The sequence below is a fragment of the Carcharodon carcharias genome, chromosome 30, assembly GCF_017639515.1.
Source record: "Carcharodon carcharias isolate sCarCar2 chromosome 30, sCarCar2.pri, whole genome shotgun sequence".
Lineage (NCBI taxonomy): Eukaryota > Metazoa > Chordata > Chondrichthyes > Lamniformes > Lamnidae > Carcharodon > Carcharodon carcharias.
This window is the reverse complement of record NC_054496.1, coordinates 11099171-11118638: the sequence shown is the minus strand read 5'-3', so window position 1 is coordinate 11118638 and position 19468 is coordinate 11099171. Positions and strand designations below refer to the sequence as shown.

General features: G+C 45.7%; 1 protein-coding gene across 1 annotated transcript in view; it reads left to right on the top strand.

The window, feature by feature from the left end:
* Positions 1-19468, top strand: part of LOC121271164 (complement C3-like) — a 167518-nt gene that overhangs the window by 86924 nt on the left and 61126 nt on the right. Inside the window, exons 28-29 of the mRNA XM_041176924.1 lie at positions 6900-6986; positions 11098-11301. Coding sequence (XP_041032858.1) covers positions 6900-6986; positions 11098-11301 — 291 coding nt within the window. The remainder of the gene's footprint in view (positions 1-6899; positions 6987-11097; positions 11302-19468) is intronic.

Sequence of the window (19468 nt, the reverse complement as noted above, 5' to 3'; positions counted from 1 at the left end):
ACACTGATTTCCTCCTCCTCCTCCTCCTCACCCATCCCCATTTCAGAGGTCAAATGTGATATGCCCCTTGCCATGAAGTGCCTCATTGTAATATACGGCCCAGAATTTTACGCTGTTTGTGCGGCCACGTGAGAAGACATCGGGCGCGTGACCCGACGGCATCGCGCTTGCGCGCAACATTATGTTTGGTGGGCACGCTTGGGAGTCGGAAGCGTGCCCTTCGACAATTAAGCAGGCAACTAAGCCTATTAAGGAGCCACTTGTCAGTGATTTTATGCGGCCCGTCCACTTTTACAGTTGGCGGACGGCCCAAGTTGCCAGGTGGCCTTCTCGCTTCACTTGTTCACTACAAACTACATCCAGGGCGGGATGAGTTGTCTGGAGTTGAATAAAATAAAGAAGGCATTTGAGGGATGATCTGCTATGTAGTCTGCTGCCAGGTGCTTGCGTTTACTGTGTTGCCACAGTTTGCAGCAGTTTACTGAGCTCATTTCATTTCTAAGTTACTGCAGCTCCCTGAGGCAGCTGCACAGCAGCTGTCAGCCTTCAGGGGGCACAAGCCCTCACCCTCCGTTCTTTTGGTGTCTGCCTTCTTCCCGCATCCCCATCCCTCTCCCACATTGCAGCACTGAGCCCTTCTCCGCCCATGTTTCATGCTGGCCACTTGCAGGCGGAAGCGCATTTTGCATCTGCATTCCAGGCCTGTCGATTGCGTGTGCCCGATGAACATAAGATTCAGGCCATGGTAACGAGGATTAGGGGTGTTGCAACTCTGAACTTTTTAGTTTTATGCTCGCATTAGGACTAGATTAGAATGAGAAATGCGACACTCAGCACTTGCTTGATTAATCGAGGCAGATGCAATGAGGATTTTTGTGTCTTGAAGATTACTGAAAGCTTGTGGAGTTATTACAGTGGCTAGGAATAATTTGTTGGAGCCTGTTTTTTTAGGGATGAAAAGTAGCTTGATCTAAATAGCCTTGTACTTGGTTGTGGCAGCATAAGGCCATTGGCAGATTTTCACCCTCTGCACCGCCACCTACAATGAGAGTTTGTTGGAATTTGATACAATATCCTGTATGACTTGCATTGGAGGTGGCACAACGAAGGTTTAGTTGATTAGCTTCTGGGATGAGAGGCTGAGTAAAGTTGGCTTAAACTCTATGGATTTTAGATGAGTGAGGGGTGAGAGTCTTGAAACATACCAGATTCTGAAGGGCTTGACAGGTTAGACACCAAGAGGTTATTTCCGCTGACTGGAGAATCTAGAACATGAGATACAGCCCCAGGAGAAGGGATCGATCATGTATGAGTGAGCTGAGGAGAAATCTGCTCACTTAGAGGGATATGAACCTTTGGAATTGTCAACCCATAGGGCTGTGGATGCCCCATTGTTATTTAAGGCTGAATGCGGGAAGTCTGAAAGTGTATCTAGCTGCAGCTACTCAAAATCTGCATATCGGAGCTAGAGCTGTGGCTGGAGTCACTGTGGAGCATCTGCAAGGGTGAGATCTTCATGGATAACACGCACAGTGAGGTGGTCACACCACAGCTAAAGGGTGCACAGGCAGAAAGGGAATGGGTGACCGCCAGACAGACTGAAAGCAGTAGGCAGGTAGCGTAGGAGCCCCCATGGTCCATCTCCCTCTCTAAAAGAATTTCCATCTTGGATACTGCTGGGGGAGATGGTTTCTCAGGGGAGTGCAGCAAGAGCCAAGTCCATGGCACCATAAGTGGCTCAGCTGCACAGGGAGTGCGGAAAAAAAAAAGGAGTGGGAGAGCAATAATGATAGAGGATTCTATTGTAAGGGGGACAGATAGACTTTTCTGCGGCTGCAGACGAGGCACGAGGATGGTATGTTGCCTCCCTGCTGCCAGGATCAAGGATGCCGTTAAGCAGCTGCAGGACATTCTGAAAGGGGAGAGTGAAAAATCAGAGGTTGTGGTCCATGTTGGTACCATGACATAGGTAAAAAGGGACGAGGTCCTGAAAGCAGAATATAGGGAGCTAGGAAATAAATTAAAAAGCAGGACCTCAGAGGTAGTAATCTCAAGATTACTCCCAATGCCATGTGCTAGTGAGATTGGGAATAGGAGCATAGACCAAATGAATGCATGGCTGGAGAGATGGTATAGGAGGGAGGGATTTAAATTCCTGAGGCATTGGGACCAATTCTAGGGAAGATGGGACCTGTACAAGCTGGATGGGTTGCACCCCAGCAGGACTGCAACCAATATCCTCGCAGGGGTATTCGCTAGTACTGCGTGGCAGGGTTTAAACTAGAGTAGTGGAGGAATGGGAACTTGAGCGGGGAAACACAAGAGGGGGAAACAAAGATAGGGATGAAAGGCAGAAAAGTAAAAAGCAAAGTGGAAGGCAGAGGAAACAAGAGCTGACAGCAAACAAGGCCATAGTACAAAAAAAATGTATAAAAATGTTAGACAAATCTAAAGGCACTGTATCTGAATCTACGGAGCTTTCGCAATAAGGTAGAAGAATTAACAGCACAAATAGATGTAAAAAGGTATGATATGATTGTGATTATGGAGACATGGCTGCAGGGTGACCAAGGCTGGGAACTGAATATCCAAGAGTACTCGATATTTAGGAAAGACAAGCAAAAAGGAAAAGGAGGTGGGGTGGCGTTGTTAGTTAAGGATGAAATCAGTGCAATAATGATAGAGGATATGGGCTCAGAAAATCTAGGTGTAGAATCAGTCTGGGTGGATCTAAGAAGCAACAAAGCGTGGAAAGCATTAGTGGTAAGGTAGGTGATGATGCATGTAAGAAGGTTGCTACAGGAATCATGGGTAACTTTAATCTACATCTAAACTGGGCAAAACAAATTAGCAATAATTCTGTCGCACATGAATTTCTGGAGTGAGGACGAGATTTTTTTTAAACCAGTAAGTCGAGGAACCAACTGGGGAACAGGCTATCCGAGATTTGATTGGTATTGTGCTATGAGAAAGGGTTAATTAATAATTTTGTTGTGTGGGGTCTTTAAGGGAACAGTGACTATAACATGACAGAATTCTCCATTAGGATGGAAGGTGAAGTAGTCCGACCTGAAACTGGGGCCCTAAATCTAAACAAAGGAAACTACGAAGATATGAGGTGTGAGTTGGCTAAGATAGATTGGGAACTTCATTAAAAGACATGACGGTGCATAAGCACTGGCTAATATTTAAGGAAAAAATGTATGCATTGTGAAAGTTATACATTCCTTTCTGGCACCAAAACACAATAGGAAAAGTGGCCTAAACATGGCTAACAAAATACATTAAGAATAGTATTAGATCCAAAGAGAATAAAGTTGCTAGAAAAAGTAGCAAACCTGAGGATTGGGAACAGTTTAGAATTCAGCAAAGGAGGACCAAGAGATTGGTTAAGAGGGGAAAAATAGAGTATGAGAGACAAACTTGCAAGGAACATGAAAGAAGATGGTAAAAGCTTCTATAATTAGGTAAAAAGAAAAAGGTTAGTGAAGCCAAATGTAGGTCCCTTATAGTCCAAAAATGGGAGAATTTGTAAAAAAGAACAAGGAAATGGCAGAGCAATTAAACAACTACTTTTGTTCTGTCTTCACAGAGGAAGACACAAATAACTTCCCAGAAATGATAAGGAACCAGGGGTCTAGTGAGAAGGAGGAATTGAAGGAAATTAGTTTTACTAAAAAAATAGTGCTGGAGAAATTAATGTGACTGAAAGCCAATAAATCCCCAGGGCCTGATAATCTACATCCGAAGGTACTGACGGAGGTGGCCAGGGAAAGAATGGATATGTTGGTTGTCATCTTCCAAAATCCTGTAGATTTTGGAACAGTCTCAGTAGATTGGACAGTGACAAATGTAACCCCACTATTTAAAAAGGAGGGAGGAAGAAACCAAGGAATTACAGACCGGTTAGCCTAACATCCATAGTAAAGGTTGTGATAACAGAACACTTAGAAAATATCAACGGGAATAGGTAAAGGCAACATGGATTTATGAAAGGGAAATCATGTTTGACAAACCTATTGGAGTTTCTTGAGGATGTAACTAGCAGAATAGATAAGGAAGAACCGATGGATGTTGTGTATTTGGATTTTCAGAAAGCTTTTGATAAAATCCCACATATGAGGTTAGTGTGCAAAATTAAAGCACATGGGATTGGGGGTAATATATTGGCATGGATTGAAAATTGGTTTGCAGACAGGAAACAGAATAGGAATAAATGGGTCTTTTTCGGATTGGTAGGCGGTGACGAGTGGGGTACCGCAGGGTCAGTGCTTGGGCCCCAGCTATTCACAATATATATCAATGATTTGGATGAGGGAACCAAATGTAATATTTCCAAGTTTGCTGATGACACAAATATTGGTGGGAATGTGAGTGGTGAGGAGGATGTTAAGAGGCTTCAAGGCAATTTTAGACAAGTTGAGTGAGTGGGCAAATATATGGCAGATGCAGTATGACATGGATAAGTGTGAAGTTATCCACTTTGGTAGGAAAAACGGAATGGCAGAGCATTATTTAAATGGTGATAGATTGGGAAATGTTGATGTACAAAGGGACCTGTGTGTCCTTGTACATCTGTCACTGAAAGCAAACATGCAGGTTCAGCAAGCGGTTAAGAAGGCAAATGGTATGTTGGTCTTCAATGCTGGAGGAGTACAGGAGAAAGGATGTCTTACTGCACGCTGTACAGGGACTTGATGAGACCACATCTGGAGTATTGTGTGCCATTTTGGTCTCCTTACCAAAGAAAGGATATACTTGCCATAGAGAGAGTGCAACAAAGGTTCATGAGACTGATTCCTGGGATGGCAGGATTGTCGTATGAGGAGTGATTGGGTTGACTAGGCATGTATTGACTGGAGTTTAGAAGAATGAGAGGGGATCTCATTGAAACATATAAAATTCTGACAGGGCTGGGCAGACTAGATGCAGGGATGATGTTTCCTGGGTGGGGGGCTAGAACAGGGGATCACAGGATATGGGACAGGCCATTTAGGACTGAGATGAGGAGAAACTTCTTCACTCAGAGGGTGGTGAACCTGTGGAATTCCCTACCACAGGGAAGCCAAGCAGCTGAATATATTTAAGAGGGAAATGAATGAATTTCTAGACTCTAATGTTGTCAAAGGGTATGGGGAGAGAGTGGGATTGTGGCATTGAGATAGAGGACCAGCCATGATCATATTGAATGGTGGAGCAAGCTCAAAGGACCGAATGACCTACCCCTGCTCCTGTTTTCTATGTTTCTATATTAAGGTCTCTTAGGGAATCAAGGGACAGGGGGAGTGGGTGGGAGTTTGGAATTGAGGCAGAAGTCCGGCCATTATTGTACTGAATGGCGATACAGTTTCAAGAAGCTGTATGGTCTCTTCCTCCTATTTCTTTTGTTCTTATGGATATTTCTTTCTAAGCCATTACCATGAAGAAAGATGAGCAGGTGCCTGAGAGGATGGTGGAAAGGAGAGTTATCCTTTATTTAAGTAGGATGAACCTCCAGCAGTTATTACCCACCTCTGAAGAATTAACAGGTAGCACAGGTCCTATAAGGAGCTTCATGAGAAGCTGTATATCAGAGTCATGCAGTTCACCAAAGATGCAGTAGTGGAGTGGTGCCATCTACTGCACGATGAGCTGCAAACAGAGATCTGAAGAAGGATCATACGGACTGGAAACATTAATTCTGTTTCTCTCTCCACAGATGCTGCCAGTCCTGCGAAGCTTTTCCAACATATTCTGTTTTTTATTTCAGATTTCCAGCATCCACAGTATTTTGCTTTTACCTTTGAAATAGATCTACTTGGAAGAAGTGCTTTGCTGTCATTGGATGAGGAGCATTGTTTGGGCAGTGTAGAGGGATTGTTACCTGTATTTGCCCTTTCTGTACTTGCCCCTGAGATTCATGAAGAAAATAGTTTGTTTATGAACAATAATATCCTGCACCTTTGGAACAAATAATTCAGTGAACTAATTAATTAGAACATTAAGTTTTGAACAAAATTTGCTTCGTACTGTTGCAGTGGACATTCGGGTGGTGTCATGTGAAATATAAGAATACAGAACAAGCGAACATTTACGTTAAAAGTTTTGTGGCAGTAGGAAGAAATAATTATATAATATTTAAAGTACAAAAACAGGCCTTTCAGCCCAACTGGTCTATACTAGTATTTAAACTCCACTTAAGCCTCTTCCCATCCTTCTTCATCTCAATCCATCAATGTATCCTTCTGTGCCTTTCCCCCTCATGTACTTATCTAGCTTTTCCTTAAATGCAGCTAAGCTATTTACCTCAACTTTATCTTGAGGCAATGAGTTCCACATTATAACCAATCTCTGGGTAAGGAAGTTTATTCTAAATTTACTGGCGACTATCTTATATTTATGGCCCCTAATTTTGCTCTCCCCCACAAATGGCTACACCTGTACGCTATGTTTACCCTAGCAGACTTCTATCAACTCACCCTCAATCTTCTAAAGAGTTTAAGCCTATTCAATCTTTCCTGATGGATATATCCTCTCAGTTTTGATATCATCCTTGTCAATCTAAGGTTCTATACAAGTTTAACATAACTTCTCTGCTTATCAGTTTTATCCTTCTAGCAAAATTTAAGCAAAACAGGGCCAACTGCTTAATTTCACTAATCGGTTCACACTGTTAACCATGGAATTCTAAGTTGTCCCATGCAGGGAAAATGAGTTATCTCAGAATCTTGGAACTTCCATTGGTGAAACCATGGGAAGAATTAAAATACTGAAATCTCTAGTAAACTCCAGGAAGGTTGAGTAATGTGGGTGTGGAGAGGACAAATAAAAGGAAAGGAACCCAACCAATAGTTATTGAGAAAATCAAAGATTTGATGAAAAGATTTTCTTTATATAAATCAATATATTCTTTAATTTAGGTAAACAACAAGTGTTTAAGATTAATGGTACAGTTCCAGATGACATTGTTCCAAATACAGATCCACTATCATTCATCAGTGTTCAAGGTAGGTCGACTGAGGTAAGGGGTCGCTAGTCCAAGTAATCCAAGGCAATTTCCTTGCAGAGACTTTAGGGGCAAGCACATTGCTTGAGTTTACCCAGCTTGTGCAAATTTGAATATTCAAAATGGCAGAACATGAGCATTCCATCTTTGCTCTGGCTTTTGATGCTTGAGAAGCAATCAAAAAGGTGAGGGGAAATTTATAAGATTCCTACCTATACTGGAATAATCCTTTCATTTTAACTACTTGGAATATGGATCAGAGAGCTGCTCATTGCTTCCCCCCAACTCCATCTTCTCAGTACCTTCCATTGATTAAATTTACTTCTCAATGTCAGAAGATAATAGGCTAAATTTTTGTCATGTCCCATCTCTTCCAGTCATAATCATTGAACTTTACAGCACAGAAAGAGGTCATGTGGTCCCTTCTCACTGCTGTTTTGTATTGCCTCGCTTTCAAGACAGGAATCTTTTTTAGTATTAAAAACTGGTGAATCTCTCCGGGATATAATTAAGAGATTGAAAAGATGGCTGGAAAAGTACATTTTCTGGAGGAAACTGGGCTAAAACTATATCATGTAATAAACTTGTCCTTCTTAATTTGTAAGTTGTATAACCTTAAGTATTGCTGGACAAAGAGATATGTCAAAGCTTTTCATCTTGTATTCATCAAGACATTCCCAAGAATACCAAAGGTAAAGGGAACAACAATTTTTACTTGATGAGAGTGGATTCTGATTGGCAGAGGTTTTGCCATGGAGAATGTACCAGTTAATTGATGACTGACTGTTAACTGCCAAACTTTATTTAAATTCGAACCAGGCAGGTTGACTCTGGCCAGAGTCCAATTGGCCAGATTGGCCAGAGTAAGAATTACGCTGACAGCCAATTTAAGTTAATCAGCCAGGCTCGCAGTGTGGCACTCTTACGCGTGCTGGAAGCTACATATGTTAATACACAGAAATCTGTTCTTTGCAGATAAAAAGAGCATGCCAATATACGAACATATGAAATAGGAGCAGAGGTAGGCCTTTCACCCCCTCGAGCCTGCTTTGCCATTCAATAAGATCATGGCTGATCTGTTTGTGTTTTGAATTCCACATTCCCATCTACCCCCCCAATAACCTTTGATTCCCTTACCTAATGAGAATCTATCTACCTCTGCCTTAAAAATATTCAGTGACCCCGCTTCTACCACCTTTGGAGGCACAGAGTTCCAAAGTTGCACAACCTTCTGAGAGAAAAAAATCTCCTTATCTCTATCCTAAAAAAGCAACACCTAATTTTAAAACAGTGCCCCCTAGTTCTGGATTCACCCACCAGAGGAAACACATCCACCTTGTCAATAATGTTCAGGATCTTATATATTTCAATGAAGTCACCCTTCATTCTTCTAAACTCCAGTGAAAACAAGCCTAGTCTGTCTAACCTTTCCTCTTAAGACAACCCACTCATCCCAGGTATCAATCTAATAAACCTCCTCTGAACCATCTCTCACACATTTACATCCTTCCTTAAATAAGGCGACCAAAACAGCACATTCTAGATGTGGTCTCACCAATGTCCTGTATAACTGAAGCATAACATCCTTACTTTTATGTTCAATTCCTCTCATAATAAATGCTAGCATTCCATTAGCCTCCTTAATTACTTGCTGTACCTGCATACTAACTTTTGGTGACTCATGCACTAGAACATTTAGATCCCTCTGCAACTTGGAATTCTCCAGTTATTTTCCATTTAATAATGCTGTGCTTTTTTATTCTTTCTGCCCAAAGTGAACAACTTCACATTTTCCTACATTACACTCCATCTGCCAGATTTTTGCCCACTTACTCAACCTATCTATATCCGTCTGCAAACTCCTTAAGTCTTCTTCACAACATACTCTCCTACCTATCTTTGTGTCAACTGCAAATTTAACTACCACACCTTCACTGCCCTCATCTAAGTTATTGTAAAACGTTGAGGCCTTAGCACAGACCCCTCTAGTCGTCACATCGTGCCAATCAGAAAAAAACATTTATGCACACTCTGTTTTCTGACAGCCAGTCAATCTTCTATCCATGCTAATAAGTTACCCCCTACACCATGAGCTTTTATTTTCAGCATTAATCTTTGAAGTGGCACCTTATCAAATTCCTTCTGGAAATCCAAGTACAGTATGTCTACGGGCTCCCCTTTATCCACAGCGCATGTTACTCCTTCAAAGAATTCCAATAAATTGGTTAAACATGATTTCCCTTTCACAAAACCATGCTGACCCTTCCCGATCACCTAGTGTTTCTCTAAGTGCCCAGCTATAACCTCCTTAATGATTGATTCTAACACCTTCCCCTTGAAAAACATCAAGCTAACTGGCCTATAGTTTCCTGTTTTCTGTCTCCTTTGCCTCCCTCTCCGTGCACACACATTGTGCCTACTTCAACTGAACAAAATAGGTGGCAGCCAGTTCATTTCCTAGGGCAATGTCTTGACCAATCGGAGCCAACCTACCTGGTTTGAATTTAAACAAAGCTTGGCAGTTAACTGTGAGTCATCAGTTAACTGATGCATTCTCCATGGCCAGGTCCACTTGCCAGCCAATCAGCACTCTCTTCTCATCAAGTATAAATTGTTCTCTTTACATTTGATACTTTTGAGAATGTTCTGATGAGTGCAAGATGAAAAGCTTTGACATTTCTCTTTTTTCTGTGATACTTGAGTTCTGTACTACCAAATGACTAAACTGCATAATCTTTGTGCTAATTTCTGATTAACATTCCTTGCTTTTGTACAGAATGTACAAGAAAGTAGAATTTTGATAGAGATTTTAAGGAGAAGTTGTTTGCCTCCGCTGTCTGAGGAGTCGGTAACCAGAAGACACAGATTTAAGATTATTGTCAAAAGAACCAAGAAGAGAAATTTCTCATGCAGCAAATAGTTGTGGGCTGGAATGCGGTGCTTGTAAGGGTGGTGGAAGCAAATACATTAGTAACTGTAAAAAGAATAGGGTAAATATTTCATATGGGAAAATTGGGGGGCCATTAGGAAAGAGCGGGAAATGGGACCAAGTGCATACCTCTACTAATGAGCAAGATGGGCACAATAAGCCAAGTAGCCTCCTCCTGTGCTGTAAGATTCTATAAACACAGTACAAATAAGGGTAAGTCCATTATTTAGAATTAAGACTCATGAGTTCATCATCCTATTGGGGATAGAAATTTCACAAATGGCCATTCAAGCTTTTATACTGGTTATTCTTTTGTAAGACATGGGAATTATCAATGGGTTTCTTCCAAGAGAGTGAAGGAAATCAATGATTTGTGAATATGAGTGATGAGAACTGCATTCTGAGATTAGAATGCAATAATTCCATTGATTAAATCTGATTTTGGTTATGTTTTTGATATTTGGGAGGCTATTTATAAATATAAACACAAAAGATGCTGGAAATACTCATCAGGCCAGGCAGTATCTGTGGAAAGAAAAATGAGTTAATGTTTCAGGTCCATTACCTTTCATCAGAGCTGGAAAATGTTAGAAATCTAATAGGTTTAAGTAGGTGAAATGAGGGTAGTAAAAGATCAAAAATGAAAGTCTTTGATAGGGCAATACGCTGGAGACATAAAAATCCAAAGAAACTGATAATGGAATGACCAAAGAATGAAAAGATTGCCCAGATGAGATTTGAATGGCAGAATAATGAACAGCTGTCATCCAAAAGCAAAAACAGGAGACAAATAAGACTAAGACTAAAACATGTCAACAAAAAGAAACAAAATGGGGGTGGAGATTACAGTTTGAAATCATTGAACTCAGTGCTGAGTCCGGAAGGATACAAAGTGCCTAATCGAAAGATGAGGTGCTGTTGTTTGACCATTCCCTTTTGAGAGACCCTCCTATATGTACTTTTTCCACCATCCCTCATTTCACCTACTTAAAACTTATCAGATTTCTAACTCTTTTCGGGTCTGATGAAAGATCATCAACCTGAAATGTTAAGTCTGCTTTTCTTTTCACGGATTCTGCCTGACCTGCTGAATATTTCCAGCATCTCCTAATTTGATTTCAGATTTCTAGCATCTGCAGTATTTTGCTTTTGTACTTATGACTGTATTTCGTTAACGCAACAGGAGACATTTTGGCCCAAACAATTGAAAATGTTATTGATGGAACAAAACTGAAACATCTAATCAGAGTCCCTACTGGCTGCGGAGAGCAGAATATGGCATCTATAACTCCAGTTGTGATTGTCACCAAATTTCTGGACAAAACTCTGCAATGGGAAAGGGTGGGAATGGATCAAAGAGACATTGCATTGAAGAACATTAAAAAAGGTACACATCGCTATTTTTATATACAAGGTTGTTAAGATAAGGAGCATCATTCTTTTGGTATTTGAATTTTACAGGTTGATGCATATTGAGATCATCACTGATGTTATAATGTAAGTCTTGTTCAGAATAGAGACTGCATTTTGTATTACGCTGACAATGCTCATTTTGACTGCAATAAGGTGGTACTTTAAAATCACACAATGTTCTTTTCTCATAATGCGGAGATTCCAAAATATTTTTGCAGAGCCTATCCTCTTTGGAGATTCATGACCCATTCACACCCTATCTCCCCCCACATTTTAAGAGAAACAATATTTTGTAGTCCCTAAGAAGACAGCAAGGTTCAATCTTACTGGTTTCGCAAAATGGGTAAATAGTTGAGAGAAGTTCAAAATGCCTTGAAATTGACTAGAATGAGGTGAAAATAAATGATTTTCTGGGGGTGGTGAAATCAAATGTGGAAGGGATTGAGTGGTTGAGCACATCAGTGACAGCTAGAAGGACTGTGGTGAACATCAAAGATTAGGCAGTTGGATGTTAGAAAGTGCATTTGTGTGTGACTTATGGGAAGATTCTTTTTTTCCCAGGGTTGGATGCAGGGGGAAATAGGGTTTCAACAGGGAGTAGGATAAGTATGTGGTGAGGATCACAGTGGTGGTTAGAGATGATCTTGTCAATGATGGGGACTGTTAAGGTCATGAAAGATGACAGGATCAGGAGGGTAGCTGTGGACATGGGTGTGAGAGGAGGAAAACACTTCACAGAATCACAGAATCACACAGTGCAGAAGAGGCCCTTCAGCCCATCAAGTCTGCACCGACACGTGAGAAACACCTGACCTACCTACCTAACCCCATTTACCAGCACTTGGCCCATAGCCTTGAATGTTATGATGTACCAAGTACTCATCCAGGTACTTTTTAAAGGATGTGAGGCAACCCGCCTCCACCACCCTCCCAGGCAGCGCATTCCAGACCGTTACCACCCTCTGAGTAAAAAAATTTTTCCTCACATCCCCCTAAACCTCCTGCCCCTCACCTTGAACTTATGTCCCCTCGTGACTGACCCTTCAACTAAGGGGAACAGCTGCTTCCTATCCACCCTGTCCATGCCCCTCCTTATCTTGTGCTTGGAACGAGTGGAATGATTATAAACTCAAAGACGGGTAAAAGGAGCTGAGATAGAGGTTGATATTGGGCTGAATTTTCGTGGAGTTGGGGAGACTCTGTGGAGTGTTCAAAATGGAGGGCGGGACCCAGATCTGGAAGTCCCATCCCCATTCCCAATGCTTCCGACATTGACCGCTGTGTGAAAGGAGCGGGGCATAAAGCACATATGCAGCATTTATGAATCAGCTGGGCCATTTAAAGAGGTAGAGAACAGAATGTTGTGATTTTCACTGTTAAAAGGTGCAAAAATCACTGGTACTGGTGAAATGAACAGCTGTGAAGGCCAGGGGTTAAGTATTGTAAGCCTTATTTAAGTTGTTTGCTGCCTCAGGTTTAATGCTGAATTTGTCTAGATAGAGGCTGCTGTATGAACTCAAAGAAGGGAGATAGTGTCGCTGGAAAGATTCACATGGAGTCCTCTTCATCATTCAGCTGCAGGTACATCATGCAGGTACAGCAGGTAATAAGGAAGGCAAATGGAATTTTGGCATTCATTGCTAAAGGAATAGATTATCATAGTAGAGAAGTGTTGTTGCAATTGTACAAGGCATTGGTGAGACCGCACCTGGAGTACTGTGCACAGTTTTGGTCCCTTTACTTGAGGAAGGATGTAGTTTCATTGGCAGCGGTTCAGAGAAGGTTCATTAGATTGATTCCAGAGATGTGGGGCTTGTCTTATGAGGAGAGATTGAGCAGTTTAGGCCTATACTCGCTAGAGTTTAGAAGGATCAGAGGAGATCTAATTGAGGTATATAAGATGCTAAAGGGGATAGACAAAGTAGACGTGGAGCAGATGTTTCCCCTTGTGGGGCATTCTGGAATGAAAGGCCATAGTTTTAGGCTAAGGGGTTTAAATCAGAGATGAGGAGGAATTATTTTTCTCAAAGGGTCGTGAATCTGTGGAATTCTGTGGCTGCTGAATAAATTTAAGGAGGAGAAAGACAGATTTTTAATTAGTAACAGGTTAAAAGGTTATGGGGAGATGGCAAGAAATTGGAGTTGAGGCCGAAATGAGATCAGCCATGATCGTGTTGAATGGCGGGGCAGTCTCGAGGAGCTGAATTGCCTACTCTTAGTTCTTATATTCTTATGTTCTTATTCCTTGCCTCATTACCAAGAAGGTTATACATCAAACTGTGAATATTGCTGGGTGTGCAGAGTGTTGTCCAGTAAGGAAGGAAGGTTGAAGACATGGGCACTGGACCCTCAGACATGCGTTCTGTAGAGGAAAGGTGGAGGCCGTTGTCGTTTAAGGGTCTGGCACACATAGGGTTATTGTGAGACTGAGTACAGTACACAGTGATGTAGGAGCACATGACCCACACCCAAGATCTTTTGAATGTTGGATAGAGCTGTGTGCACTAATTAGTATGGAGGCAGCTCCTAGCTTTTTAAAATTCATTTACAGGATGTGGGCATCGCTGGCTAGGCCAGCATTTATTGCCAATTCCTAGTTTGCCTTGAGAAGGTGGTGGTGAGCTGCCTTCTTAAACCGCTGCAGTCCCTGCAGTGTGGTGTAGCCACAGTTGGGGAAGGAGTTCCAGGATTTTGACTCAGGGACAGTGAAGGAATGGCGATATATTCCCAAGCCATGATGGTGAGAACTTCCAGGTGATGGTGGTCTGAGCTCATTCTGAAAAGATTTATAAATAATTAATTGAATATCCTGGGAGAATCGTGACATTTCAAACCCAGCTAAAGGCAAGCAATTGCCAGAATTTTGACGAATTTGTGACTTATTAAACATAAATGCGGAGCAAGCGAACTCTATAGGCAGCCATTCCAAAAATTGTCTAGAATCTTCTTTTCAAGCTGAGCATGATTGCTATTGCAGCGGAGCCCATCAAAACCAGCAAGCAAGCGAAAGCTCTTTGTCTCCAAGTGAACTGTGATATCATCTTGAAATTCAGAAAGTGCTTAAAGCAGAACCTGCACTTTTAAATTCCACATTTTCAAATCAATCTGGACTAATCCAAGGTCCAAATCAATCACGCAATTGGAGACTTTGGTAAAAAGAGTGTGAGTGGGAGAGGAAGGTGTAGGGGGAGGAAGGTATAGGTTTGACTGGGAGAAGAAGGTGTATTTGTGGGGCGTGGGTGGTGGCGGAGTGGGGGGCAGCCAAGGCGTTGGGGATTGGGAGGGGGAGGAGGGAGTATCTGGGGAGGAGGGTGTAACGAGGGAGAATGCGGTAAGCATGGAGGTAGGTGTAAACGTGGAGGTAGGAGTAAGCGTGGAGGTAGGAGTGAGCGTGGAGGAAGGTGTGAGCGTGGAGGTAGGAGTGTGCATGGAGGTAGGTGTAAACGTGGAGGTAGGAGTAAGCGTGGAGGTAGGAGTGAGCGTGGAGGAAGGTGTGAGCGTGGAGGTAGGAGTGTGCATGGAGGTAGGTGTAAACGTGGAGGTAGGAGTAAGCGTGGAGGTAGGAGTGAGCGTGGAGGAAGGTGTGAGCGTGGAGGTAGGAGTGTGCATGGAGGTAGGAGTAAGCGTGGAGGTAGGAGTGAGCGTGGAGGTAGGAGTGAGCATGGAGGTAGGAGTGAGCGTGGAGGTAGGTGTGAGCGTGGAGGTAGGTGTGAGCGTGGAGGTAGGAGTGAGCATGGAGGTAGGAGTGAGTGTGGAGGTAGGAGTGAGCGTGGAGGTAGGAGTGAGCATGGAGGTAGGAGTAAGCATGGAGGTAGGAGTGAACGTGGAGGTAGGAGTGAGCGTGGAGGTAGGAGTAAGCGTGGAGGAAGGTGTGAGTGTGGAGGTAGGCGTGAGCGTGGAGGTAGGAGTGAGTGTGGAGGTAGGAGTAAGCGTGGAGGTAGGAGTGAGCGTGGAGGTAGGTGTGAGCGTGGAGGTAGGTGTGAGTGTGGAGGTAGGTGTGAGCGTGAAGGAAGGTGTGAAGGTGTGAGCGTGGAGGTAGGAGTAAGCGTGGAGGTAGGAGTGAGCGTGGAGGTAGGTGTGAGCGTGGATGAAGGTGTGAGTGTGGATGTAGGAGTGAGCGTGGAGGTAGGCATGAGCGAGGAGGTAGGTGTGAGTGTGGAGGAAGGTGTGAGCGTGGAGGTAGGTGTGAGTGTGGAGGTAGGTGTGAGTGTGGAGGTAGGTGTGAGTGTGGAGGTAGGAGTGAGCGTGGAGGTAGGAGTGAGCGTGGAGGTAGGTGTGAGCGTGGAGGTAGGTGTGAGTGTGGAGGTAGGTGTGAGCGTGGAGGTAGGTGTGAGCGTGGAGGAAGGTGTGAGTGTGGAGGAAGGTGTGAGTGTGGAGGAAGGTGTGAGTGTGGAGGAAGGTGTGAGTGTGGAGGTAGGAGTGAGCGTTGAGGTAGGTGTGAGTGTGGAGGTAGGTGTGAGCGTGGAGGAAAGTGTGAGCGTGGAGGAAGGCGTGAGCGTGGAGGTAGGAGTGAGCGTGGAGGTAGGAGTGAGCGTTGAGGTAGGTGTGAGTGTGGAGGTAGGTGTGAGCGTGGAGGAAGGTGTGAGCGTGGAGGAAGGTGTGAGCGTGGAGGTAGGAGTGAGCGTGGAGGTAGGATTAAGCATGGAGGTAGGAGTGAGCATGGAGGAAGGTGTGAGCGTGGAGGTAGGAGTGAGCGTGGAGGTAGGTGTGAGCGTGGAGGTAGGAGTGAGCGTGGAGGTAGGTGTGAAGTTGTGAGCGTGGAGGAAGGTGTGAGCGTGGAGGTAGGAGTAAGCGTGGAGGAAGGAGTGAGCGTGGAGGTAGGTGTGAGCGTGGAGGTAGGATTAAGCGTGGAGGTAGGAGTGAGCGTGGAGATAGGATTAAGCGTGGAGGTAGGAGTGAGCGTGGAGGTAGGAGTAAGCGTGGAGGAAGGAGTGAGCGTGGAGGTAGGTGTGAGCGTGGAGGTAGGATTAAGCGTGGAGGTAGGAGTGAGCGTGGAGGTAGGATTAAGCGTGGAGGTAGGAGTGAACGTGGAGGTAGGAGTGAGCGTGGAGGAAGGTGTGAGCATGGAGGTAGGAGTAAGCGTGGAGGAAGCAGTGAGCATGGAGGTAGGAGTGAGTGTGGAGGTAGGAGTAAGGATGGAGGTAGGAGTGAGCATGGAGGAAGGTGTGAGCGTGGAGGTAGAGTGAGCGTGGAGGTAGGAGTAAGCGTGGAGGTAGGAGTGAGCGTGGAGGTAGGAGTGAGCGTGGAGGAAGGAGTGAACGTGGAGGAAGGTGTGAGCATGGAGGAAGGTGTGAGTGTGGAGGTAGGAGTGAGCGTGGAGGTAGGAGTAAGCGTGGAGGAGGTGTGAGTGTGGAGGTAGGAGTGAGTGTGGAGGTAGGTGTGAGCGTGGAGGAAGGTGTGAGTGTGGAGGTAGGAGTGAGCGTGGAGGTAGGATTAAGCGTGGAGGTAGGAGTGAACGTGGAGGTAGGAGTAAGCGTGGAGGTAGGTGTGAGTGTGGAGGTAGGTGTGAGTGTGGAGGAAGGAGTGAGTGTGGAGGTAGGTGTGAGCATGGAGGTAGGTGTGAGTGTGGAGGTAGGTGTGAGTGTGGAGGTAGGTGTGAGTGTGGAGGAAGGTGTCGTGTGGAGGTATGTGTGAGTGTGGAGGAAGGAGTGAGTGTGGAGGTAGGTGTGAGCGTGGAGGAAGGTGTGAGTGTGGAGGTAGGTGTGAGTGTGGAGGAAGGAGTGAGTGTGGAGGTAGGTGTGAGTGTGGAGGAAGGAGTGAGTGTGGAGGTAGGTGTGAGCGTGGAGGTAGGTGTGAGTGTGGAGGTAGGTGTGAGTGTGGAGGAAGGTGTGAGTGTGGAGGTAGGTGTGAGTGTGGAGGAAGGAGTGAGTGTGGAGGTAGGTGTGAGTGTGGAGGAAGGAGTGAGTGTGGAGGTAGGTGTGAGTGTGGAGGAAGGTGTGAGTGTGGAGGTAGGTGTGAGTGTGGAGGAAGGAGTGAGTGTGGAGGTAGGTGTGAGTGTGGAGGAAGGAGTGAGTGTGGAGGTAGGTGTGAGCGTGGAGGAAGGTGTGAATGTGGAGGTAGGTGTGAGTGTGGAGGTAGGAGTGAGCGTTGAGGTAGGTGTAAGCGTGGAGGTAGGAGTGAAGTTGTGAGCGTGGAGGAAGGTGTGAAGGTGTGCGCGTGGAGGTAGGAGTGAGCGTGGAGGTAGGAGTGAGCGTGGAGGTAGGAGTAAGCGTGGAGGTAGGAGTGAGCGTGGAGGTAGGAGTGAGCGTGGGGGTAGGAGTAAGCGTGGAGGTAGGAGTAAGCGTGGAGGTAGGAGTGAGCATGCAGGAAGGTGTGAGCGTGGAGGTAGGAGTGAGCGTGGAGGAAGGAGTGAGCGTGGAGGTAGGTGTGAGCGTGGAGGTAGGAGTAAGCGTGGAGGTAGGTGTGAGCGTGGAGGTAGGAGTGAGCGTGGAGGTAGGTGTGAGCGTGGAGGTAGGAGTGAGCGTGGAGGTAGGATTAAGCATGGAGGTAGGAGTGAACGTGGAGGTAGGAGTGAGCGTGGAGTAAGGAGTGAACGTGGAGGAAGGTGTGAGTGTGGAGGAAGGTGTGAGCGTGGAGGTAGGAGTGAGCGTGGAGGTAGGTGTGATTGTGGAGGTAGGTGTGAGTGTGGAGGAAGGTGTGAGCGTGGAGGTAGGTGTGAGTGTGGAGGAAGGTGTGAGCGTGGAGGTAGGTGTGAGTGTGGAGGAAGGTGTGAGTGTGGAGGTAGGAGTGAGCGTTGAGGTAGGTGTGAGCGTGGAGGAAGGTGTGAGTGTGGAGAAAGGTGTGAGTGTGGAGGATGGTGTGAGCGTGGAGGAAGGTGTGAGTGTGGAGGAAGGTGTGAGTGTGGAGGAAGGTGTGAGTGTGGAAGAAGGTGTGAGCGTGGAGGTAGGAGTGAGCGTGGAGGAAGGTGTGAGCGTGGAGGTAGGAGTGAGCGTGGAGGAAGGAGTGAGCGTGGAGGTAGGATTAAGCGTGGAGGTAGGAGTGAGCGTGGAGGTAGGAGTGAGCGTGGAGGAAGGTGTGAGCATGGAGGTAGGAGTAAGCGTGGAGGTAGGAGTGAGCGTGGAGGTAGGAGTAAGCGTGGAGGAAGGTGTGAGCGTGGAGGAAGGTGTGAGCGTGGAGGTAGGCGTCAGCGTGGAGGTAGGTGTGAGCGTGGAGGTAGGAGTAAGCGTGGAGGTAGGAGTGAGCGTGGAGGTAGGTGTGAGCGTGGAGGAAGGTGTGAGTGTGGAGGAAGGAGTGAGCGTGGAGGTAGGTGTGAGCGTGGAGGAAGGTGTGAGCGTGGAGGTGGAATGAGCGTGGAGGAAGGAGTGAGCGTGGAGGTAGGTGTGAGCGTGGAGGTAGGTGTGAGCGTGGAGGTAGGAGTGAGCGTGGAGGTAGGTGTGAGCGTGGAGGAAGGTGTGAGCGTGGAGGAAGGTGTGAGCGTGGAGGTAGGAGTGAGCGTGGAGGTAGGAGTGAGCGTTGAGGTAGGTGTGAGCGTGGAGGTAGGTGTGAATGTGGAGGTAGGTGTGAGTGTGGAGGTAGGAGTGAGCGTTGAGGTAGGAGTAAGCGTGGAGGAAGGTGTGAGCATGGAGGTAGGTGTGAAGGTGTGAGCGTGGAGGTAGGAGTGAGCGTGGAGATAGGAGTAAGCGTGGAGGAAGGTGTGAGCGTGGAGGTAGGAGTGAGCGTGGAGGTAGGAGTGAGCGTGGAGGTAGTTGTGATCGTGGAGGAAGGTGTGAGCGTGGAAGAAGGTGTGAGCGTGGAGGAAGGTGTGAGGGTGGAGGTAGGAGTGAGCGTGGAGGAAGGTGTGAGCGTAGAGGTAGGTGTGAGCGTGGCGGTAGGTGTGAGCGTGGAGGTAGGAGTAAGCGTGGAGGTAGGAGTGAGCATGGAGGAAAGTGTGAGCGTGGAGGTAGGAGTAAGCGTGGTGGAGGTAGGCGTGAGCATGGAGGAAGGTGTGAGCGTGGAGGTAGGAGTGAGCGTGGAGGAAGGTGTGAGCGTGGAGGTAGGAGTGAGCGTGGAGGAAGGTGTGAGTGTGGAGGTAGGTGTGAGCGTGGAGGTAGGTGTGAGCGTGGAGGTAGGAGTAAGCGTGGAGGTAGGAGTGAGCATGGAGGAAAGTGTGAGCGTGGACGTAGGAGTAAGCGTGGTGGAGGTAGGCGTGAGCATGGAGGAAG